General features: G+C 43.1%; 1 protein-coding gene across 4 annotated transcripts in view; it reads left to right on the top strand.

Moving 5' to 3' along the window:
- SEPTIN11 (septin 11) overlaps positions 1 to 25,873 on the top strand; it is a 606,565-nt gene that overhangs the window by 462,328 nt on the left and 118,364 nt on the right. For all 4 annotated transcript variants that reach the window (XM_078676377.1, XM_078676379.1, XM_078676376.1 and 1 more), the window contains exons 5-6: positions 17,912 to 18,073; positions 25,386 to 25,482. In XM_078676377.1, coding sequence (XP_078532503.1) covers positions 17,912 to 18,073; positions 25,386 to 25,482 — 259 coding nt within the window. The remainder of the gene's footprint in view (positions 1 to 17,911; positions 18,074 to 25,385; positions 25,483 to 25,873) is intronic.

The raw sequence follows: 25,873 nt of genomic DNA, 5'->3' as shown, positions 1-25,873 counted from the left end.
AGGAACGAGCTAAGCCTCACCCAAGGAGCCATCCTTCTCAGAGGAGCCCGAATAGTTATCCCGGCATCCCTGCAGCCGCAAGCAACACAACTTGCTCATGGAGGCCATCGAGGAGTGGAGAAAATGAAGGCCCGTATGAGGGAAAAGGTCTGGTTCCCGGGGATGGATGCACGAGTAGAAGAGACCATCCAGAAGTGCCCATCCTGCCAAATAACGAGTGGGCCCGAAAGACCAGCACCCATCCACACAGAGGAAAACAGCCAAAGCCCATGGGAGAAGGTGAGCATGTCACACTTGCCCTTATCGACAGCTACTCCAAGTATCCAGTGGTGGAAGTCGTGAACTCAGCGGCTTTCCTGCATGTCGGCCCTTGTCGTGTATTTCTATAGGTTCTGAATCGATCCCCCTATTCCTGACCCTATTCTGGTTAAACTACCTAGCTAGTTAACTAACAGTCAGCCCATGAGGCAAGAAATCCCCCATGATGCAGATACCGTTATCTGACGCAGTCACACTACGGCACAGGAACGTGTTATCTGATTAGGTCATAACGCTTGAGATCTAATTAGACAAGCGACATTCCTCCAGCCCCTGATAAGGCATACGACGTTCTCATAACAAATCAAACCTATGACAACCTGGAAAATCCGTGCGGCCATTGTTTTGATTTCACAGAGAACTTTTGCAAAAGAATGTGCTAACGAGCAAGTCGTATGACATCTTTATTGACGTACCTATGTCCATCCTTACGTCAATCTCGGCACCTTTAAGGTATAAATATTGCCGACCTTGCCCTATGCAAACACACGCGTGGTGACAAGACGGAGCAGCCACCCTTGCCGAAGCCGAGAGCAGAAGCAGACCCCGCAGGCAGCAGCCCCGCCTTCCTGACGCGCTGAGAGACGCGCTGCTATCTCAAGCCGAGAGACCCAGCACCGGCGCTTCTGGGCAGCCCTCGCAGGCAGCCTGGAATATCGAGAGCAGAGAAAGAGATACCATTCCTCATTCATCCTAAATTCCAGGTACAGAACTGAATAACCCCTCCTAGAGAATTCTTTAGTTATTCACTTGGCAAAAACAAACTTAACTTAAACTGTAACTTTCTATTCCCGCCCACGCATTAGACTTAAGTCAGGTACACGGGGTAGGCGTATTTAGAAACACCAGTTGAGTACGTTTAGTCAAATGTATATGTGTATGTAAATATATTTTAATCATTTTAAACATCATATGGCTCAGAAACCATATCAATGTTTTTACAGTATTATTTTATACTATTGCTTCTAATGTATGCACTTTACTTAACTATAAGTATTGCAATAATATCGATCCATTTCTCTTGTACGAGAAAAGAGACTGATCAATAAATAACATCTTTTATTGAACACGCCCGTCTCTTCCTTTTCTCTACATTCTGATGAGACTAAGAATGCACGTACTGACTGAGTAAAATAATTGCCTTGTGCTCACACGACTCTTGAGATTGACTCTTGATTAGGGGAGAGCAAAGTTGTCATGTTCTATGGTTGTCAGAAACTAAATCCCTTCTTGTCTAATCAGGGGAGTTAATCCTTCCTTGAACATTCGAGAAAGTTTCTAGCGAACTCTGAGCTTAGCTGGCAAACCCAAAAATTAAGTCTAGTTTCGACAGTAGTAGACCTAGTTAACGTCTGGCCTAGGCCTTTACTGCTGTAGGTACTATTCCAATGCGCAGAGCCTATTGGGAAAATAGGAGCTACACTACATGGCGCCCAACGCGTTTGGAAAGGGCGATAAAACTAACGTAAGACATTTAGAGTAACTCAGTCGTGCTTTCTCACTCAGACCCCTTTTCCCAAATACTCCAAAGACGTCTGGAGTGGGTGAAAGGTTATTATATCCTCCAAAACCTCGCAGGAGGGAACTCCTATGTATGGTTCTTGGTCTAGTCAACGTTGAAGGATAAAACAGTTCCAGAATATTGTGCATCTAATCTCTGTTTCCATAAAAAACCTGATCTGCAAACAAACATAATACCATCCTGTCTGTAAAATGGCAGAGAGTGATGATGAAAGAGAGGCAATTAGATTAGCTACTGAAATAGCAGATGCTGATGCTACCATGCAAACAGCAGACCCGGATATAATACTCATCCAGGTCGCCAAAAGGAGATCTATAACCTTAAAACTTATAGAAAATGGACTGACACCTAGAGGTGGCACAGTCATATTCGTAATTGAGGCACACGAATATCGGCAGACAGAGGTATACTATACATGGATACATTTTCCAGCAGCAAATGCTGTAACAAAGTACTTCCACTATTACAAAGTAGAGGAACCTCCTGAAACGTACACTCCTTTCGAGGAGGTGGAAGTACCACTCAAATTCCAAGAGCATTTGCTCTTATTTGATGGCGCCCTAAAACATAACAATCACATTACAAGGCTCGGTCCTTTAGGAAGACCAGGAGCAACGTGGCCGGTCCTAGCCGGATACACACCACATCCAGACTTCGAAAGAATGCCTGCAGCAGAGCTGTTAATACAGCTAAAACAACTACTAAAAATTCACAGACAATTAGTTCAGTATGTAATGCGGACTTCAACAATTCAGCCAGCGATTAAACTACCACAGCTGACCCCTCACCAGGGGAACACAAATAAAATTACACCACAGAACATCCAATCCTGCCTAGGTAAAGTTCCAGCTAAACGGGAACAAATACCATTCTGGTTGGCACAGAAAATCACCCAAATAGAGGCGGTGTTTCCTGACACCACCCCGCTGGAAAAACACAGGATTCTGACTATATGTCTCCCAATGGGAATCGCACCACACATTGAGGACTGTGACACTTGGGGTACAGTCTTTGCTTCCATCTATACAAAAACGCACGGTGTCCCATCCATTTCGGTAATACCAGATGTGCTAAAACAAATTCAAGATGAATACGGTCCAGAACCTGCTTTAACCCTTGGTATGAAATTACTAAAAGACTTCAAGCAGGTCTCGGCTATATTATTAGCCAACATAAAAGGTGAAGCAGCAAACGTGGCGATCCGCCAGAGGTTAAAAGAGACAGATATAGCAGACCAACCAGCTGAAATTGCCAGAATCATAGAAAAATCCTATGAGGAACTAGGCAGAGATAGTCTAGGTGGAATACCAGTAAAACCGCAACTGACTACAAGTCCAGAAAAAATATTTTTTAATAATAATAATTCACCAAAAAAGAACTGGGATGGAAACAAACAATCCAATCCTAAAGAAAAGAAATTCCAGTCCCGAGGAAGGTCTCCTAGGCGAAGAGAGAAATCTCCAAACCAAAGACAGAGGTCACCGCAGAGTGACCCCTCTGGGAATAGATATAACCTTAGAAATAGGGATAATATTAAAAAACCTGATAGATATCAAGACATTGATACACGTCCCTCTCAATCTTTTCAGAATTCCTCGCAGAAATCGGAAAGAAGAGGACGATCAGAAGAGCACGCCAAGTCCAAAGATAAGGAACCTGCTCAACTGAAAAAGAAATTACAATTTCCCCAAAAAAAGGTAGCCAGTATCAAGGTAGTTAACAATGCCGAGAATACTGAGGACACAACTGAAAAACGGAGAGTGGGCTCAGACAATGCTAGACAGCGCAGCAGAGGTGAGCATAGCTCGCAAAGTCCTTATGAATCATCTGGAGACAGTGGACACGAATGAATACCTTCAAGTGGAAACTGCAGATACCAGAGTTAGCAAGCCCCACAAAATATACGAGATAACATTACGTATAGAGGGAGATAAGACTAGGAAAATAAGGGGACTATTTTGGGATAACCTCTCCAAGGGTTATGACATCCTTCTAGCTGAAAAAGACTGGCCACCAGAGTTTGTCAGGGAGTGCCCTCATGGCGAAGAAGTAATTATGCCTGCCTTCTCGAATCAAATCCCGATTCATAAAAAATATACACTTGCTAGAAAGTGGGCAGTGGCCTTAGCACCTGCTTTATATAAAAATCATGTAGGATGGGATGAGGATTCTCCTCCTCATAAAATCCAGTTAAAATCACAACCAACTGCACAAAGGCAGTACCCAATTAAGCAAGAAGCTAAAAAACAAGTAAATGAAATACTAGATCAGCTAGAATACCAGGGGGTGATTGAAACTTGCACCTCACAAATGAACAATCCTTTGTTTCCGGTCTCCAAACCAGACAATTCATATCGCCTAGTTTTGGATTACCGACACCTTAACACATGTTGCAAAACTTTTGCAGTGCAAAACTCACACAGTGCTGCACTAATGAATAACATAGTGCGCAAAAAATACAAAACAACCTTGGACATCTCCAACGGATTCTTTTGTCAAAACATAGCACCAGAGAGCAGATATTTAACAGCTTTCTCAGTAAATGGCACTCAAAAACAATTCTGTCGGTTAGCCCAGGGGTACAAGAACAGCCCGGGGGTATTCTCAGCGAGAGTAACAGAATTACTACAACTATATGATGATGAAGCATTATCTTATGTCGATGACATTTACTTAACAGATGATGACTTGGAGACTCACTTGAAAAGAGTGAACACCATAATACTTGGTTTCGCTGCAGAGGGTTACAAATTCAACTTCAAAAAGTCCAGAATTGCCCATCTGACGGTCCTATTCTTAGGATATGAGCTATCAAGTGAAGGTAAAAGCCTGGCAGACAATTTCCTAGAGAAATGTGCCGTTATCCAAGCTCCTAAAACACTAAAAAACCTACAGTCAATTTTAGGCTTCCTAAATTTCGGAAGAACATACATTGCAAATTACGCAGAAAGGGGGAAACCCCTTTACGATCTAATTAAACCAGACTTTAAAAGATCCAGTTGGACTCAAACACACACAGAAATTTTGAGATCCTTACAAACAGACATGCTAATTAACACAAAATTAGAAACCCGTGATAATACACGCAACCTTGTGATCCGAGTCATCCCAGGGAGATGCGGATTCACATACCTGACCTCTAATGAGGGAGAAAAGGTACCAATTGCATTCAAATCACACTTGTACACAAAAGCTGAACAGAGATTCAGCAACAAAGGAAAAATTGTTCAAGCAGTTCAAACCGCAATAGCTAGAGAAAAAGACATAGCTGACGGTAGACATATCACAGTCAGAACAGCTGAATCAGCCTTTGAGGCATTAACAACACCGTGTAATTTACCATCAACAACATTGGATCCAGAATGGATACAATGGGTGAATTCAATCACAACGGACAAAGTATACTACTACTTTGATCCAGAACTAGAAGAATTAAAAAATCTAAAATATGAAAAGACGTATCCTCTGCCAATCGACATTCTGCCTCTACGACATTACGCCTGTGTAATCTATACAGACGGACATGCTCAACCCTCCGTTTGGGGAGAACATGCATACAATCCCACATGTGAGATTACAAAAGAAGTGTGGCGCGGAGGTAAACTAAGACCTCTATTAACAAAATCACACTCAGTAGAAACTAATTCAGAACTACAAACTGAAATAATAGCTTTGAAAATGGCGCTAGATAATGCGGATCGCGAATTCCCGACACTTATAGTGTCAGATTCATATTTCTGCGTCAAAGCATATAACAAGGATTTGCAGACATGGATTCAGAACGGTTACAAAGATGACACACATGCACCAATAAAGCAGAGACTGCTCTGGGAACAAGTAGCTCTTTTGAAAAAAGAACTACCAAAGACTCACGTGACACACTCACTGAGTCACCAGCGTGATGGCGTTCACGTTGTAGGGAATTCATTGGCTGAAACAGCCGCAGCGGCAGCCAGTAAACCGGCTACCGTAGATCGAAAAAAGCGTACATTAAAATACATTGACGGCGAAACATTGCTGGCGGTGAAAACATCATCAAAAGGCGACTGCTCAGCGTTACCGATCAATTATCCACTCAATTATACATACATAATCGATGCAAACTCCGTCCCTTTTGCTCGAATCCCTGGAGTGGGGGATAGAGTGATTCCAAACATGGACAGGAGAAACTTGTTAATCGCAGACGCACACATGGGCGAGGGTCTCAGACACCTTAAATTAAAAGATTCTCTGGAAGAATTACAATCACGGTACTGGTGGCCAGGCATGAGCCTGCACTACACCATGTTTGTAAAAAACTGCCCAAACTGCAACAGAGATCGCAGTGGGGAGAGAAGCAGTTTAATACCTCGTCGTATCAAGGCAGATAATATTACCAACAAAAAGAATGGCTTGCGATTAACATACACAGGCTAGTTCCACTTATAATGTAGATCCACAGCACTCGGCTGACGTCCGGACTGTTATACAAGATTTGCGAGTCTAAATGGCATATACGCTAAGAGCATGCTACGTTCGACCATTTTTTTTTCACTCAGGCAATCCAGCCTGGGGGGGGAAAGAATGGCCAAATGAGCACAGCCCAGCGGGAATCTTCTCACTTCCTTCCTGAGGGTATGGGATGGTGTAAAGAAAAAACCAAGGCAGAAAGCAATCTATAATGGAAAGGACATTAGGTTCGGGAGCTGGGTGGGTCAAACATCTAATAAGTGTCCAACGTAGTCTAAATAACTTGCCAAGAAATTCTCTGAAGGGATTCAGTCCGTACAAATTATTATTCGGAACTAGGATGTTGATCTCTGACCTTGATAGTCAGACTTCAGTGGTAATAGAAAAAACCTTTGATGTCAAAGACCGTTTGGCTATTTTGCAGGACTTAAACAAAACAAGAAAAGACCTGAGCAACATACAGTTGAAACAACAGCCAACAACCACTGAAGAATCACCACCTGTCCCAGCAAGACCTGTCTGGATTCCAAAAGTCGGGGATCTAGTCAGGGAGAAGATCGCGGTAAAGAAGGAATTTGGGCCTTCTTACAGAAAAGCAGTTCCTGTCTTGTCTGTCAACGGGACAAGATCAGTTGTACTACCGCCACTTGCTGGAAAAAAGGAGAACCGAGTTGTATCCATCGACCTGGTAAAACCACAACATGTGGCCGATAACAAACGGTAGGCCAAGTGGACTCCCAATAAGTAGCAGAACACCAAGGTTTGCTACCAGTACAGAGGTCCTAACAAAGAGGCTCATCACATTCGAAACGCCTAAAGAAGAACAACAAGGACTATGCAACAATGCAATAGAACTCAGACCTCTGAAAACCCAAATAAAGACATTTAGCAGAGACACACCAATCTACAATGAAGTTCCAAGTGAAAATGCAAGAAACAAAAATCCTGAACCAATTGGAACAATTGACAGAACTGCATCTGGTTACTTCATCAACTTCGATGATTCCTCTGAAGGTTTCAGCGAACAAAAGACACAGCCATCATCAAAATCCTTTAAAGACAAAGCTAAGGAACTTTTGAAACAACTGAAAGAAACATATCTGGTTACTCCATGGATTGAATTTTGGGTGGGTTTTGGTGCATTTATCCTCATACTTTGGCTCATCATGGTATTTACCTTGGGACGCTTCATTGAGGGAAAATATGCTAAAATGGACACAGCAAGTCAGAACATCAACTTGGTCCTCAAACCACACACATCTTCACACGTCGAGAAACGAGAACTTTCTTCAGAACTTTCTTCAGCCAACTTCACAGCAATTCCAATACCTGGTGGGGTAGCCTGGGACAACTCTGACTATGAAATTTATGGTCCGGTCGAGATCCTGAAATATCCACACCAAATCAAGAACTCCTTGAGTGACTTTGCAAAACCAAACTCATTTGCTGATGATTGGGACTTTGAAAGTATAAACAATATGATGTCTGACTTAGTAATGTCTGCTAATTTTACAAAACATGATTATTTGCAAGGTTCTACAAATTATGATAGTATGTATTGCTATAACCATTATGGTAACCATTTCTTGCATAAATCTGCACAACCTAGAAATGTTTTAAATTATAATCAATGGGAACATTGTGCTACACCTCCAAAAGGGAGCTCTAGAACCGTTTATGACAAATATTCATATTTTTCAGGTTTTAACATAACTAATGCTGAAACATTTTATTACAAATTGTCAAACAAGACAGGGATGAAAACCATGATAACCAACACGAAATTGATATATTCAGATTCATTCTTTGAAAAAATGAATACTTTTGGATTTGATTATTGGGACAAAAATGTTGATTTGAAAAGTGTTTGGGGTACAAAAGAATGGCACGTACAGGGTATAGAAGCTTTGTTTAGAGCCTGCATGATCCCAGAACAAATGATATTTTTAAATGACACTGTTCAACAAACCACCTGTCTTGGCTTAGCCAAAATCAAAGATTTAAATAACCTGTCTATTCCAAAGCCAACAATGTTTAGCAATAACTCTGATACAGATGAAGAAATAGACTTAAGCCATATACTTAACCAAAACAGAACACATCCTGATTGGAAACAATGGTTGATCTGGCCCACAGATACAAATAACTGTCAAGATAGATTCCTGAATAAAACACAGGGTTTCAAAATGACCAGGCCAGACCCTAGATATCCTCAAAGACATCACCCAGGGATAATAACAACCTACAGTGTGGGCAAATTATGCCTTCAATGGCTACAAACTTCCACACTGCCTGAAATTAAGCAACACCTAACTTTACTTACTGATGGTGCTGACTCGCGTGATTTCATACTGGGACCACGCAAACAGCGTCAAAAGCGTTTCATAGCAGCCTCTGTATATGCAGCATACAATGAGGCCTGGAAGGTTACACAAATTGAAACAGCAGAGAGAATACGTGAAATTGATCGTATTAATTTGGAAAAATCACTTTCTGTAGTGGACAATGGGTTAATGACTCTGTCCTCCAGTATATTTTCATTGGACAGCATTGTGTCTTCAGCAATCGACATATTATCGCAAGACTTACTGTTATTACAACATGGTCAGTCGCAATTGCGCTCTATTGTACAGCTTGGCTGGACGTTACAAAATCTGCGTTCAGGCTATGTGCCTTGGCGTTTAATCAACACAACGTCACTATTCCAAATCTTTAACCTTACTGATAGACAAATCGGTATGGCGCAGAAGGGTGCTGATTATACAATCTTGAGCATTGAAAAACTAGAAAGATTACCAATGACAATGTCAGAACGACCTGTCAGTGAATGGATAATCCACGGAATCATAAATATTCCAATCTCAACCTTCAGGTTTCAATACTGCCAAAAATATATACAGGCTGGCATGTACGAGAAATTGGGAAAGGGGTACATTAAAACAACTTGGAACCTGCCCTATTCACATGCATGTGTCAGTAACAAAGGACAGAAAGTGTTTCTTAGTGGCAACAATTGTGCTATGTCACTAAGCGGCACGCTTCTGTGTAACGGTATTAGTTTGCACGGAGCCTGTGAAGGGAATTCATACAACCTTTCATGTCACCAGCAAGGCGCACCTGCAACTGAAATAGAACCATTCTTTCAAAGACTCTATAATGGGAGTTACATTCTTATTGTAGACCGCAGATGTTGTAGTCTTATGCCCGGGACTCCTTATCTCGTCACCACGACGGCGAAGGTCAAGTGCTGTGGACGTTCTTTGTTCCCCAGCTCCTTACCAGACAGGGAGGCAAGGGCATGGCCCGGTTTGAAAATTACTTCTATTCGAATAGACACTTTAAGCAGAATGAAAACAGTGCTTCTTCAGACGCCTACAAGGCTCACGTCATCTAAAGAAACGTATGATCTACAAGTCGCAAGGACGACTGCAGAGATACATACATTATTATCAACTAATTCCCCCGTACATTTCGCGGAAATCCTAAGCGAAATCTTAAATATTTCTGATACCACTGGGGTCTCAAAGGTATTTAAGACAGTATTTTCGATGGCATTAACACCATTCAAAGCCATACTGGGTATTTTTCCAGATTTCGTCCATTCGATTTTTGGCGGACTTCCCCTGATCCTGGGACTAATTGCAGGAATCCTATTCCTAGTCCTTATTTTTCGTTATGGCAACCCATGTCACAGATCAAACTCTCGCGACAATGGAAGATACGATCCTAGCCATTGGATACCGGGACCGGATATCAAAAATCCTGGGACTCTCCCGGCTTAGAGACCTAAACATGACTTGGTTTCTATCATTTCGACCAATGTGGCAAAGGTGTGTTTTACCTGTACTAAGGTGTCTGCTATGCGGAGAAGAATGCGTGTTAGACACCTGTCTGACGCTACAATCGGATGCGCCGGTGGATGCAGATACACTGTTGGTTCCTACCAAGGTTCACGCACTGTGCTGCCCTCAAAGGCTGCCAATTCTGATGACGGCATTCCTGGAATCTTCACCACTACGATTGAAGAGTAGTGAAGTTCAAGATGAAAGCAGCATCGAACAGGTACGACCTTCTGTCAGCAATGCAAATCAGAATGTCAATGGAGACAATCATGCGCACGAATGCATGGTTACCCCTATTTCCGACTTAGTGGAACTTTCCCATGAAGCTGTTGACAGTTTTTTCGAAAGCCTGAATGATATGATGTTCTCTCCGGAACAGAAATAGAGACTTTTGAGTAAACTCGCACACGGCGTTCCCTGAATTCGGCCTTCAACCTTTAAAAATAAAGTCACATGAACAATTACAATCCAGTTCACGGACAGCAACTTTTTTCAGCAAGCCCTTAAAATATTTTTCTATATATTTTTTCCCCGGGACACTGATCTTCTGCTTAAAGTAAGAAACTATTCCTAGAGAACTAAGATTTCTATTTTAGATACTTTATATAGACTTTAGCTGCCCGCTGGTATGTTCACAAATATTTTATTATGTGATGAAATGGTCTCGACCTTCCTTTCTGTATAGCTATATTAAGAGCCATTTCATGTGTATTTCTCATATACCAAAAAGCAATAATGCATTACAATGCGTGTTTACTTTTGCATTTAATTCATAGCTTAAGTGCATACAATATATATGACTGCAATTTTTCAGTATATTTGAAAATTTCGAAATGCATTTATGTATTTTGGGGTGGTAAGGTATACACTATACTCTATAGTATGTTGTACTATGTTATACTATGCATAGATTAGTAGATATGACCATAGTTAGCGTGGAGTGGGTGTCGTGTATTTCTATAGGTTCTGAATCGATCCCCCTATTCCTGACCCTATTCTGGTTAAACTACCTAGCTAGTTAACTAACAGTCAGCCCATGAGGCAAGAAATCCCCCATGATGCAGATACCGTTATCTGACGCAGTCACACTACGGCACAGGAACGTGTTATCTGATTAGGTCATAACGCTTGAGATCTAATTAGACAAGCGACATTCCTCCAGCCCCTGATAAGGCATACGACGTTCTCATAACAAATCAAACCTATGACAACCTGGAAAATCCGTGCGGCCATTGTTTTGATTTCACAGAGAACTTTTGCAAAAGAATGTGCTAACGAGCAAGTCGTATGACATCTTTATTGACGTACCTATGTCCATCCTTACGTCAATCTCGGCACCTTTAAGGTATAAATATTGCCGACCTTGCCCTATGCAAACACACGCGTGGTGACAAGACGGAGCAGCCACCCTTGCCGAAGCCGAGAGCAGAAGCAGACCCCGCAGGCAGCAGCCCCGCCTTCCTGACGCGCTGAGAGACGCGCTGCTATCTCAAGCCGAGAGACCCAGCACCGGCGCTTCTGGGCAGCCCTCGCAGGCAGCCTGGAATATCGAGAGCAGAGAAAGAGATACCATTCCTCATTCATCCTAAATTCCAGGTACAGAACTGAATAACCCCTCCTAGAGAATTCTTTAGTTATTCACTTGGCAAAAACAAACTTAACTTAAACTGTAACTTTCTATTCCCGCCCACGCATTAGACTTAAGTCAGGTACACGGGGTAGGCGTATTTAGAAACACCAGTTGAGTACGTTTAGTCAAATGTATATGTGTATGTAAATATATTTTAATCATTTTAAACATCATATGGCTCAGAAACCATATCAATGTTTTTACAGTATTATTTTATACTATTGCTTCTAATGTATGCACTTTACTTAACTATAAGTATTGCAATAATATCGATCCATTTCTCTTGTACGAGAAAAGAGACTGATCAATAAATAACATCTTTTATTGAACACGCCCGTCTCTTCCTTTTCTCTACATTCTGATGAGACTAAGAATGCACGTACTGACTGAGTAAAATAATTGCCTTGTGCTCACACGACTCTTGAGATTGACTCTTGATTAGGGGAGAGCAAAGTTGTCATGTTCTATGGTTGTCAGAAACTAAATCCCTTCTTGTCTAATCAGGGGAGTTAATCCTTCCTTGAACATTCGAGAAAGTTTCTAGCGAACTCTGAGCTTAGCTGGCAAACCCAAAAATTAAGTCTAGTTTCGACAGTAGTAGACCTAGTTAACGTCTGGCCTAGGCCTTTACTGCTGTAGGTACTATTCCAATGCGCAGAGCCTATTGGGAAAATAGGAGCTACACTACACCCTGCCCTGGAGAAGATGTTCAGAATGTTCGGATGTCCGGAAGAGCACCACAGCGACAATGGGCCCACTTTCCAAGGACATGAGTTCCGCGAATTCATGCCCCACCATGGCGTTCGGCACCAGCGCATCAACCCGCAGTGGCCCCAAACCAACGGGGAGATTGAACGACTCATGAGAATGATAAACAAGACTCTTCGCATTGCAATGGTGGAACAAAGCGATCCGGAACAAGAGCTGCAGAGATTCCTGCGTGAGTATCAGAGCACACCGCACTGCTCAACATGCCAAGCACCCTGGGCGTTAATGTTCAACGGCACCCGGCGGGATGGACTTCCACTGCACCCGGATGGTCTCCCCCTCTCTTTGATGAGGAGCACGCCTTTAGGAGGAGAGAGAAACGCAATAACATCGCTAGCCAAGCGGTATCCCGCCAACTACAGCAGGGGGACACCGACATCATAAAGGACCGGAGGCCCGGAGGAAAGTTCCAGTCTAAGTACTAGCAAGGGTACTGGACAGTTATTAATAGACAAGAAACCCTGGTGACTGTCGAGAAGGAGGGAGAAACCGTGACCCGCAACATCTCGTGGTTCAAACAAGTGGACAGGCCTCCTACTCCTACCGGCATCATGAACCACGCGGGGGATGGAGGTCAGCCAAGGGGAGCTCCACGTAGCTGACGAACACCACCCAGAAGAGTTCGCCTTGCCAGCAAGTCCAGAAGCTGCCCATGAAACTCCTGACCTGTCTCCAGCACCCAGCACCCTGCTCCCTGCCTCCACCACCGGACGGGGCACTTCCAGGTATGCCCTGAGAGAGAACCCACCGTTGAGCACATACCTGAAGAACTTTGCCTGCCAAGTAAGTGAACTACGAGACTCTTGAGATCCAGTCAAGGACTGAGTTGAGATGGGATGTAACCGTTAGCGCTCCAGCGTTTACCGCTGACTAGCGCCAGCCATTCCCCGCCCCTGCGCTAACGCCAGCCGGCGTGAGCGCACAGATAAAAATAGATGGGCGGAGCTGCAACGGCAATCCGCGCCTAGACCCACACAGCGTGTGAGTGTGTTTTATTGCGGCACACATCAGGGCCCCAGCGCGCGGGCAGCATGCGGCCTTCGGCTGGAGGGTGGGCCCCTCCCTGGAATGTAACAGGTGGCTCTTAAAATCAGGTTATTACTTAACCTTAAGCGTACGAAAGAACTGACAATTAAATGCAACATTTGCTTATATCCAGGAAGTACGTCTGAGTGATGCTACCACATCTTAGGTGACGGATCCTTGGCAGTGGCTACCCCAAATGTATGGTGTCATTTCTATCACTGTAAACATCCGCAGCTAAGAATCTCACCTACTGCAAGGAGTAAAACAATCAGTTCACAGTTCATGTAAGCTCAGGTCATTTTAATACGGTAAACAATGTATTTTCTTTGCTTGACAGACTGGACTCGGCAGTTCACTGCTTCTCTAATTCATTAATGACGGGAAATGGACAAATTATTGTTTTTTTTTTAATCTGTTTATTAGCATAGTGTTTAGAGCAACAGTACAGAGTTGTTACCATATGACAAAACCAGAAGTAAGTGTGCTCCTTCAGGCCTCATAACAGCAGTTACATTGTACATTTTAATTTTTGTTGTAGTTCCGAGTAAGTGAACAAACCCCTTAAGAATTGAAAAACTCCCTCCCGCCACCCGCAAAAATCCCACCCAAGACACTCTCACTTTACGTATGTATATACCAGTTAGTACCAGGCTGCACATGGACAAATTATTGTTTATATTTTTTTTTACTGAAAGAGCCGAGCTTTTAAGTTAGGGACAAATAATCGTTGTATAAAGGGTTTATTTATTGGACTTTTAGCTGGCGTAGGAGTTTTGATGGTAGTTTGGACATAGATACAAAGTCATGGTGAACTTTCAATTATGATATGTCACTGTTTACTGTAAGGAACTCTAGTCATTTGGCACATCTTTCTATCTTACCATGCAAAGGGATGTAATTATATGTTTGTCCTAAAACATCCTAATATGTTTAATGATGGAAATACTTCAGCAATGGCATGGTCTGCAGTTCAGATGATTGTATAGTTGGAAAATTACAAAACTCCTCAAGATTAATTTTGTTGGATAAAATACTGGTTTCCGCTTCTCCCGTAAGCCAAGATATTTAATGTATGAAGGAGGCCTCTTCCACACGACCTAATTAAACTTGCATACTCTGTAGTATCTTTTAAGATATAGGGCCCGATTCGCAAATATTCTGTTATGGGCCGAAGCTACTCCTGGCTTACTCCTTAATTCAAGGTGTGAGCCTGGAGAATCCATATTGCCTGTTATTTGTCAGTTTCCTTTACCGATTTCATGTTCAGCTTCAAGTACGAAACAACTTTGGTACCACTCTTTTACATGTGGTTTTTCTAAGAAAAGTTTGTTTACAGTTTTTAAGAATTTGTAGGATCAAAAACTATTTTACGAAGTGTATCAATAATTAAGCAGTGTGGTTTTAGGCCCTTTCTTTTTAGGTCTCGCCTGGCGATAGCAGCGCATGCGCTGCACTCGCCATGTGAGTGCCTTTTGAAATCAATTCTCCGAAAGGCTTACATGCACGCGCCTGCATGGACAAGGATGGCTGCTCTCACCATTTGTCCAAAGCAAACAGCATGCACGTGTCCGTAGAGAATGTGGACTATCCGGACGCCATTTTGTTGTCATAGCAATGAAAATGCCACTTCGCGTATACTCGCCATTGACACAAAGCAAAACATGCATGCGTATCTTGTTTTGCGTGTGCCAATAGCTTTCACACGCGCACGCATGGCGGCATGCTTTTAATTAGCGTGGCCATCTCGAAATGTTTTTTTTTTACAATCGCTTTCACTTTGGCAATCGCTTTCACTTTCACGGCCACTTGTTCGCAATCGCTTTCACTTTCACGGCCACTTGTTCTTTATTCTTGCGCATTAAAGCGAACAAACAATCTGGTGTGTGTTAGGGAACTTAACCGAGTCTGTGGAGAGATGCCACCTTGCTCTTCCCAGTAGATCCTAACTGGCCCAGCAGGTTCCCCAGCATTGCAAACCTTTTCATGACATTGTTTTGTCTGCAAGTTTTTTGTTCTTCCTGGCACTACTGCGCGGTTACACTTTACAACTCGACCACTACAAGGAGCGCGGACCCCTCATGCACACAGATATGGGGAGCTATGTAATAATATACGCGCAATTCAATGCGACATGTGTGCGTTGCCCAATACCACTTCAGTTCAAACACTTAGTATACAATGGAACCCTAAAGGTGTCATGTAGCAGCCAGACAGCCAAGTGCTTACCTCACACGGGACTCCACAGCAGACAATACACAATACCACGGAAGGTGAGATCAAATTTATAAGAATCCGGAGCGCCATACTAAAGTACAATATACACTTCCAGAGGAAACAGGTCTCAAACTCAAAAATAACTTTATTCAGAAAAATTACATAAAAGTTACATTAAAAACTCGCTATTTCAGGTCCGAATACACTCGACTTGTGCATACATAATAATTCATCCAATACCAATAGCTCAGGATTTTTTTTAAAAATAAAGTCAACTCATATTTAAAATCCATAAACATCCAGAGGAATTAAAATGTGCAAATATTATTCATTGCACTAATTCGTACCTTTTCTTCACTGCTAAAATTGTGCATGTTAAATGTAATACTGCACATCGCATTTCATGTGTCTCACGACGTTGCAGATCTATCATACTTTGCCTATAGCATCTTAGAGTTGATGCCTGCAGGTTTCAGACTAAAAATTGTTTCCGTGCAGTGCTATATAAGGTGCAAAATAATGTAAGATGAATACTGCTTTGCTGAGACAAGTTGTCACAAGGGCATTTTGGCAGGCTTGGGGACCAGCCTCTCTGATAAGGAAATCCTGCCGAAAAGTGCAAAGATCACTCATAAAAAACAAGCATTGAAAATGCAATAGATCTCACCTTTTATTAAGTTAAAGCCATTTGCTTTGCTATACAATACCATTAGCAATGCAAATAGCTATAACTTAATCAAAGGCGAGACCTATTGCATTTTCATTGCTTGTTTATAGTTGTAATTTATGTATATACATATTTTCTGATCTTCCCTCGGTCTGAACATGGTGAGTGTCTTACTTGCTTAGAAATGAGAATAACTTATATAATTAAGCTATCCTGTTTTAGGTTTAAACCTATATTAACAGATAAAATTCCACCGAAAGGGAAATAGCCCTCCCCATTATAAACAAATAAGCACTGAAAAAATACCTGATCACCCACAAACTAAATGCTATTCAAAGAAAAGAGATCTTTTGAACTGCAACTTGGGCAGGTCCTTCCACCTTTGTGTCCCGTTATAGGTTGGTCCAGGTTCCCGATGTCCTGTATTTGTTGATATCCCGGGTTCTGGCTCCCGCATTGTAAGCTGTTTTTTGCCTTTGAATTAACTGATGATTGCATTCTGGGTTGTTGTCCTAGTTCATGTGTAGGCTTGGGTATAACTCATTATGTGATGATGAGGTAATGCTGTGAATACTTACCAGCAATAGCATTACTCCAAGGCAGTCGTTGCCGTGCCGAATCAGGCCCTCTCTCCCACCCTTTTTTTGGACCAGTCTAACTCTGTTGTGTTTGGGCTTGGTACGGAACAGGAGGTATGGAGGAGGAGAGACTTTTATGTGTTGGTAAGGTGGGGTTGGAGGCACGGGTGCCCCACTATGTGAGTCGGCACGGTGAGAGACAAACTCAGAGTAATGCTATTAATGGTAAGTAATCGCAGCATGTTTTGCCAACCATGCCACAAGAGTATGGAATGCCCTGTCCCTGCCCTTCACTGAAACTGGAATCTCATCACCTGGTTTACAGGAAAGGGTTAAAGACATGGCTCCTGCACAAATGTTAAGGATGTTTTTATTATAGGAATTTTTTAGGTCTGGATTCAACTATCTAGTGCCAGGACATCCACAGATAAAAAAAGCTCTTTAAAAATTCATTAGCATAACACAACATAATGTAGAGACTCGTTTTGCTCTAATACCACCCAGCGAACAATATAGGTGTCTCCCTGTTCTGCTGTGTTAAATATGGACTGCCAGTGTAGTTTATATGTCCTCTTCTCACACATTAGATATGGTTTAAAAAGTTCAATGCTTCAAAGAACAAATTTTAATATTTGTGACGGAACCAGTCAAATTATCTTTTTTTTAAAAACAAATTTTTATTGGTTTTATGCACACATCATACAGACATGCTTCATATGTATCTCTATCCACAGGATGTACAGTAAAGCGGCGTTGTTAACAGTCCCAACCAGCAAAGCCCTATCCGCCGTTTCCCACCTAACCAGTCAAATTATCTTACAGTGAATAATATTATCTGTTGAAATATAACCCTGTTTCTTTTTTTGTGCCCTTTTTTCTCTCTACTCTTTTTTACAGGTCAACATAATTCCTATTATAGCCAAAGCAGACACAGTGGCAAAAAATGAGCTACACGTCTTCAAAAGTAAGATTATGAGTGAGCTGGTCAGTAATGGGGTGCAGATTTACCAGTTCCCAACAGATGAAGAAACCGTGGCAGAAATCAATGCTACCATGAGCGTAAGTGTCACAGTCGAGTGAGTGCTCTCAAGAGAGGAGTAACAGAAGCTCAATTTATTGTATGAGTGAAGAAAAGCATCAGTGTGTTTAGTTGTTAGTATGTCTTTGGAAATACATTCATCAAATGCTGATAAATGTTTTAACCGGTGAGTACAGTATTCACTCTACCTGCTACTCTCTGGTGGATGCACTGGTATATTATTCTAACAACTATTAAATGCCTCCAGTAGATATAGAACCTCCCTTCCAGTACTAACGTGAATTAATGGTAGAAGGCCTTCCCTTTAGAGTTAGGGTTCTGGTGAGTGCTGTGACTAGACCACTAGAGGGTAAGGCATTATAAGGAAGGCAAATGACCCGTTGGACTCCAGTTGGTCCCCATAGGTAACAGTATAATGGGGAAGAATAACGGCGGGTTACCCTGACATTGGGAAAATGGTTTGATAGTACATCTGATTGACCTGTTCCTTGGTCACAGTGTTCGTAGAGATAGAGAGTTGAGAGTTTGAGTGCCTGCAGTGAAAAAGCCTCTGAGGAAGCTATGGCTTAGCACTCACAGTGATGCCCTTCCTTGGATGCACCTTCTCTTCAGAGTGTGCCTAGATTTTGGACTACTACCCAAGTGGGTATGAAAAGAGAGCAGTAGATCCTTTCCAGTCTATTGACTGGTGTGTCCCGGAGATAGCCTGTCCTGTGCTATTACAGACGATGTAGTGCCTCAGAGTTTTCAGGAAAATGATGCATCAGAGAAGGGCAGCAAATGGCCCAGCCTTCTGAGTAAACCCTTTAGAGCCTTCTGACAGTCCATTTTCATGTCCTCGGTGTGTGTTAGTCGCAGTCCAAGTGAAAAGCCAGGTGTCACCTTAGATAGAATCCTGGTCCTGGGCATCCCACGCCTGAAGATATCCCATACAAAGGGAGTGGGAGAGTTGGTTCTCTCAAAATAGACCTACACGCCTCACCCTGTGTCAGCCACATGAAAGACCAGGAAATAGAAAGCCTAGGTAATCCAACCTGAGAAGCTGGGTATCGTCCTGTTCTAATATCTTGCATCTCCAATTATTTTCAGAAGCTATTGGGGTTAGTAGGCGTCTGTCTAGGAAGGTGTCTGTGTTCACCCCAAATCACAGTACATGTGTGGCGTGACCATAGAACTGTTCTGGAAAGAAAGGGTGTACTGCATTCTGTCTTGTATATGCTTGTAGAAATGAACCCTTATGCCAACTTGTACTGCCCCAGTTAAAGTTTCTGCCACACCAGTGGGTGGTTGGGAAAGAAAGGAGGCTGCTCCTGGACTGCCAAAATCAAGGTGCAGGCTCCGTTTAGTGGCAGCATGTGCTCAGACGACTGTATGCTACATACCCACAGCCCCCTTCACATGGAAAGCCCACTCATGCCATTCCATCAGTGACTACCATCTTCAGCACCACCAGGTGGCACTAGGAACTGTAGCCTTCCTGTAGCCCTCATCCCACTCAGGGAGAATTGGGAACATGAGATCAAATTACCCTAAAATTAGTGTAGGCTGTTTTGACCTGCTGAATGAAATGATGCTAACTTGTGAGTCAAGTAACGAAACTGATTGGTTGCTATAACTCTTGCTGGCTTGCTAACTCTGGCTTTTGGAAAACTATGCAAGGATAAAGAAGCATCTAAAGGCAAGAATAGAAGAATATGTAAGAGATGTAAGTAATGGTTACGAAGTATAGGGATTAATGTGGGCACCACTAATCCAGTTTGATGACTCTACAGTGCTAACCTTGGGCTATTCATAGATGATGATGGACACCAGTTCTGTAGACTCTTTCCATCTTGCTTTCCGAGTTATGTATGTGCATGTACCAAGAAACTCTGCCTTTTAATAGTCCTGACAAACAGCAAGGAACATTGATATAATTGTGTTCAAAATAAGGGGGGCTCACAGGACACCACACCATGAGCCACATTGTCCAAGTCAGGGGAAGGCTGTTTTTCCCCTCAGTGTTTTGACTGCAGTCACGGCGTACGGGCTAGTGGTGAAGGTATGACTGAATGAAGGTTCTTTGCGGGCCAAGACTGAGGTATTGCTGTAGTTTTACAATAGTCCTCACATGGCTCTACTGTCTGTCCCTAGATTCAAGCGGAAGAAACACGGTGGCCTTAGATTTTCTTTTTTAGCCCCGTCCTTTTGGAACTCTTTACCTCTTCCTCTTTGGTTGTCCTCCCTCTACTCCAGTTTCAGATCTTCCCTTAAAACGCACCTCTTCACTGAAGCGTATTATTAGTTGGTTCTCCCCTGTTATGTTATTGCTTGTACCTTCTTTCTGCTCTCTCCGTATAGCGCCAAGGAACCTAATGGTGTTAGTGCGCTCAATAAATTAATTTAACATAACATAACATAACAATAGTTACATCAATGCGCATTCTGGCGTGCATTCTCTTTACTACTTTGATTGACCCTCCCGTGCCAACATGAAGACTTGAAAACAAGAAGACAGTTCTAAACCCTGAGAAACAGCATTTCAAATAAGCTATTTGCTCTTTGTCATTATTTGGCAAGACAACGAGAAATTAGAATAGCAACATACAGCTATGTTGTTGAGATCAGAAGATTCCAGCTTTAGACAGTTTGGCAAATAACCCTACCTTTCTAAATCATACTAAAACCACATATTTCAACGTTATCCTGGTAATTGTACTCTTTTTTTGTTCCTTCTGGATTGTGACATTTTCCACAGAGCTGACATGATTTGTTGCTCAGAGACTTGACAGTGGTAGTTTCTAATTATATATTTTCACTAAAAACCTAAAATGTATTCAAAGGACCATGAGGCACTGCTATGATAATCGTGTTTGAGCTCACTGTTTGCAGTGCTTATTCACTGATGATGTTTCAAGACTTTATTCTCTGCATTTGCAGCAATAAAGCAGTGGTGCTCATAATCGGAAAGGTCCTCGTGTCAACAATGTCACTATGTCAGTGAGTCATAGGATATTGTAACGTACTCACTAGTTCACTTACTGGACACTTTATAACCCTCAGCCATTTTGGGTCTCGCTTAGGTAGTGCTTGCGCTGTCTCTTCCAGACATGCTGTATTCAGGTATGGACTTTAAGCCTGCCCATTTTCTACCCATCTTTTCAATTGGCTCCTATTAGTGTCCTTTGTAAATGGTGTCTTTTAATTCGTCAATAGGCTTAGTAGTTCCTCCTTAGGACCTCCTTTTCTTCTGCTGTACCCTCCCATGAGGACTGCCCCTGTTACATATGTTGTTACTCTGGATGTTTTAATTGCAGTCTGTGAGCACTATTTTCCTAATTGTTTTTATCCTGTCTGAACGGCGCCACTTTTATTTTATTTTCTTTCAGACTGGCAAAGCAATTTACTGCCTTTCTGAACGCACCCAGCAGCTAGTTTTTCTCTCGTCCCCCACTCAACCCCTTCCTGCAGTTAAGATTTTGCTGTCCTATTCGATCCTCTCATCGCCCCACCCCTCCTCCATTGTTAACCATTTCCCTTGCTGCTGTCTCCTGAGCACCACTCGTTTTAGGACTTGTGTCCTGGCAATAAGTGGTTGTTTTCAGTGAGCATGATTGTGTATTGAGCTCTTTATGTGTGTGCGCGCCTGAATGCACTTTGTCTACGTACCTCGCGCGTGTACATGGAGCATATTTGGGGAGTGTTTAGGTGTATTGCAGGTGTCTGTAGTGTGCACAGTCATTTCACTTTATGCACCTCACGCGAAGAGTCCCACCTGTTAGTGCATCCTAAACTGTCTCTCCCTCAGAGATACAAGCTAGTCAAAAAGCAAGCGAAAGTCTCCCGTTGGTATTGCACCGTATGTTGACTTTTCGGAAATGAAGTGAAGCTTGCACAACCCTGGTCTTGCTTTAAGCATTTCTCTCCCATTGCGGCAGTTCGAGTCCCGATGTCATCTCAACAATCAATAAATGCACTCCTTGCTTCTACCGATAGCCGCTCTGTGCTTCCCAAGCCTTTTTAAATTGCTACCTCATATTATCAGATACCCGCACAGTGCACTGAATGCATAACTTATATATGCAGTGGTGCCTCGCTTCATGTTTGAGCACGGCGCCTGTTTTTATTTTTCTTGTTGCTGTACTTGCAAAGTTTCATTTCTAGGAGGAGGAGCGGGGTGCTCCAGGTCAACACCATGCTCACGCGCAGCGAACAAGGAGCGTTGGGTAGTCCATCTTTTTTGTCTAGTTACCAATACTCCCAGAGCAGTCGTGCTGGGAACAGTAACTCGAGGTATGGCCTTGTAGCCCCCGCATAAGTCTTGGGAGACCCGGTGGGGTCCGTCTGCCTCCAGCACCTTTCAGCGAGTAGCGACACATCTCCTGCAGCCTATTTTCTTATTGCCATCTAAACTCTAGCATTTCTGGCCCCTGCTGAGGTGCTCTTCCAGGGTGTGTGCTTCTCTGGCCGTTGTTCTGGTGTGTTATATATGGAAACATGCTCTAGTCATAATACATGGGCTCCCAGCTAGTAGATGACCCCTTGGGAGGTTCACATTTGGAACATGCACTTGCATTTCACACTCCTTATCCTGTTGTTGGCCGTGATGACTGCCTCTAAGAGAGGTATGTGTGTTTTGTAATCTTCATTGTATCAATTCATTCTCCCTCCTCCTTCTACCATCAACATGCTGCTGGGCCTCCCCCGTACCACTAACTGCTGCCCGGTCTCCCGCTTTCACCAATGTGCACTCCTCCTTCCTTCTACCACAAACTGCTGCCAGGCCTCCCTCCTACCACTAACTGCTGCTGGATCTCCCTGTGTTCAACAATATTCACTTGCCCAGCCTTCTACCACTAACGGGAGCCGGAACGCCCTGAATTTTACCACTAACTGCAGTTAAGTATTCATATTTTACCACTAACTGTAGGTGGTTCTCTTTGTTTTTATCACTAACCGAGCCAGGGACTACGTGCTTTCACCCCTAAATGCAGTCGGATTGCTCTGCTTTTATCGCTAACCACAGCTGGATCTCCATGCCTTTACCAAAGTTCACTTGTCCCACCTTCTGTCACGAAGTGTATCAGGTTCTCCTTGATTTCACCACTAAACTGTTTCTGAGTATTTTAGCTATTACTTCTATCTGCAGCCATGTCTCTGTCCTTTTGCCCCTAACCACAGCCGGGTCTACCTGTTCTCATCCCTACTTCCTGCGGGGTCGCCTTGCTTTCCCCACTAACTACAGCTAAAGGAAAAAATAAACAAAACGTACCTCCTCTGCACATTTCTCTCTTCCTCATCCCCCGTCGTCTTCCCTTCTTTTCTCTAAAACAGGAAGCACAGGCTTCCAGGCATCCCTAAGCCAATCACAACTCTGTAATGCCGCATTGTGATTGGTCTGAGAGCCGTGGTTCAGCGCTCAGCCCCACCCAGGCTGTAATGCAGCTTGGGGAAGAACATGAAAAGTACGCATGACTGTTCGGGCCAGCCAATTAGTCATTATGCACTTACAGAGTGCTCACCACTCCTTCCCCCTGTTCTGAGAGAAGAGCAGCCCACCCCACAAAGATGCTGCAGCAGGAACAAATATAATGATAATAAGAAGGAATTATCCTCATTTTATTCTTCCTACGTTTCCTCTGCTGAAAGCAGTTGGCGGCTCCTACGCCTTAGCTGAGGAGCCACCACTGGTGAGTAGGAACAAAAAGCAGTGAAAAGCAAACCCTATGCAAACACATATGATATCCAAGTAAACGTAGGTAGTTAGACATGCAACAAGAAATAAAGGTAAAGCTGCAGAAAAACAGGCGTATCCAAAATACAAAAGGTAGTCTTCCGTTCTTTAATTTTCATGTACTTAACAGCAGCCAGCCTACACGTGTTTCATCGCTTACGCGAATCTTCAGGGCTCAAAAATGACTGTGTATATGCCGAAGGTTGCTCTGCCGGTGATACTTCCGACCTGGTGGGGCCCTTGACCAGTTCAAGTCAAAATATGGAAGTTGTGGTCCACTAGGAACACGGTGACCGGGGAGCTACACCATCGGCGCTCACATCGCATTTCAGATCGCACGAAATTTTAAAAAAGGGATTGAGAGCGATTTTCTCTCTACCCTTCCCTCCGCTTCAACTTATCGACTTGGATGGTAGATTGGGGTTATCCGCTCCACTACTGGTCATTTCAAAAAGCTCCTGGGATTTCTGTCAGATTACACGTCTACGGCAGTGTCTGTCTCTACTTCCATATTTTCACTTGAACTGGTCAAGGGCCCCACCGGGTCGGAAGTATCACCGGCAGAGCGACCTTCGGCATATACGCAGTCATTTTTGAGCCCTGAAGATTCGTGTAAGCGATGAAACACGTGTAGGCTGGCTGCTGTTAAGTACATGAAAATTAAAGAACGGAAGACTGCCTTTTGTATTTTGGATACAACGTTTTTCTGCAGCTTTACCTTTATTTCTTGTTGCATGTCTAACTACCTATGTTTACTTGGATATCATATGTGTGTGCATAGGGTTTGCTTTTCCTTGAATCCTTGTTTTTTATCCTTGTGTTTTACCAGCTTGCTGGTTTAACCTACGAGTGGTTATTGGGTTTTTCCACTCATCTAGTTGCACCACCTAATTGTTCTTATGTGTATCTATTATTGGAAGTGCGCCCATTGCTCCGCTGACACTAAAAACCTTTCTGCAGTAACGCAGGAACAAAAAGCAGGTCATGACTGAGAGTGCAAGTGGGGGGAGAAGGCTGTATCAAGAGCGCATTTGGGGAGGGTTGTGTGGCAATTGGAGGGGGCGAGGAGGAAGCAGCACACAATAGAGAGATTCTGAAAACACATGCACTCACATGGAGTGCACACATTAAAATATAATAGTTCTCGTATGTGAGCAATGAAAGATACAATTGTGTCAATCAAAAGTATGGTTAAGAGACTATACTCCAAGGGTTGGACAAACAAAAATAAGGAAGGCAAACCATCGAGTAAGAAGCTAGCAAATGACAGCGACAATGAAGCAACCCACTGTTAAGCAATGGGTGGGCTCTAAGCCCACTGTAAGTTTTGTTATGGGGTTCCACATGACGTCTTTCCTAACTAAACTGCTAAAAGCTGCCTGGTAGGCATGAGCATGACGTTAAAAACACATCGGGCCTACTGCGAGCAGATAGATGTGTACAGCAAAGAGAGCGTAAATAAAACGCGTGCTTGGCCAAAATCGAATGACTGTGACGTAGGCGCAAATACCTAAAGTGGGGTGTATTTTGAGAGTCAGCATACATCCTAGTGTGTGCAATAAATAGCTTCCAACTAATTAAATGAGCATCCGTTTCTTCCCCTTTCTCCTCTCCTGCAGGTCCACCTCCCGTTTGCTGTTGTCGGCAGTGCCGAAGAAGTGAAGATCGGCAACAAGATGGTAAAGGCCCGGCAGTACCCCTGGGGGGTCGTGCAGGGTGAGTTGATGCAGAATTGGGGGTGGGTGGCCTATTGATGTTGTTTTTATGTATGCTAATATTAGCTGCTTGTGGACGGGGTGTGGAGGGGAAAGAATGAAACAGACTCTGTGCACCATGTGTTTAACATACTTTAGTGACATCTGTTTTCTGGGGGTTCCGCTGCAGCTCCAGTTAAACTGTTGATGAAACGGTTCCAAGGCAAGCATTCCAGCCTTCTCACTGGAATGCATTGCAACGTACAAGGCACATATCCTCTTTCGCATTGTCCGTCAGTCACAGTTTTAATATCGTGTTTCTTAAGAAACATTTTTGCGCGGTAATAACTTGCAGGTGGTTTAAACGAGGCACCGTGAGAAAGCCATGCATACATTGACAAACTCTAGTCAGT

The sequence above is a fragment of the Lissotriton helveticus genome, chromosome 2_1, assembly GCF_964261635.1.
Source record: "Lissotriton helveticus chromosome 2_1, aLisHel1.1, whole genome shotgun sequence".
NCBI classification, from domain to species: Eukaryota; Metazoa; Chordata; class Amphibia; order Caudata; family Salamandridae; genus Lissotriton; species Lissotriton helveticus.
Note: the sequence above shows the minus strand (reverse complement) of the source record. Positions and strands in the feature narration are given on the sequence as shown.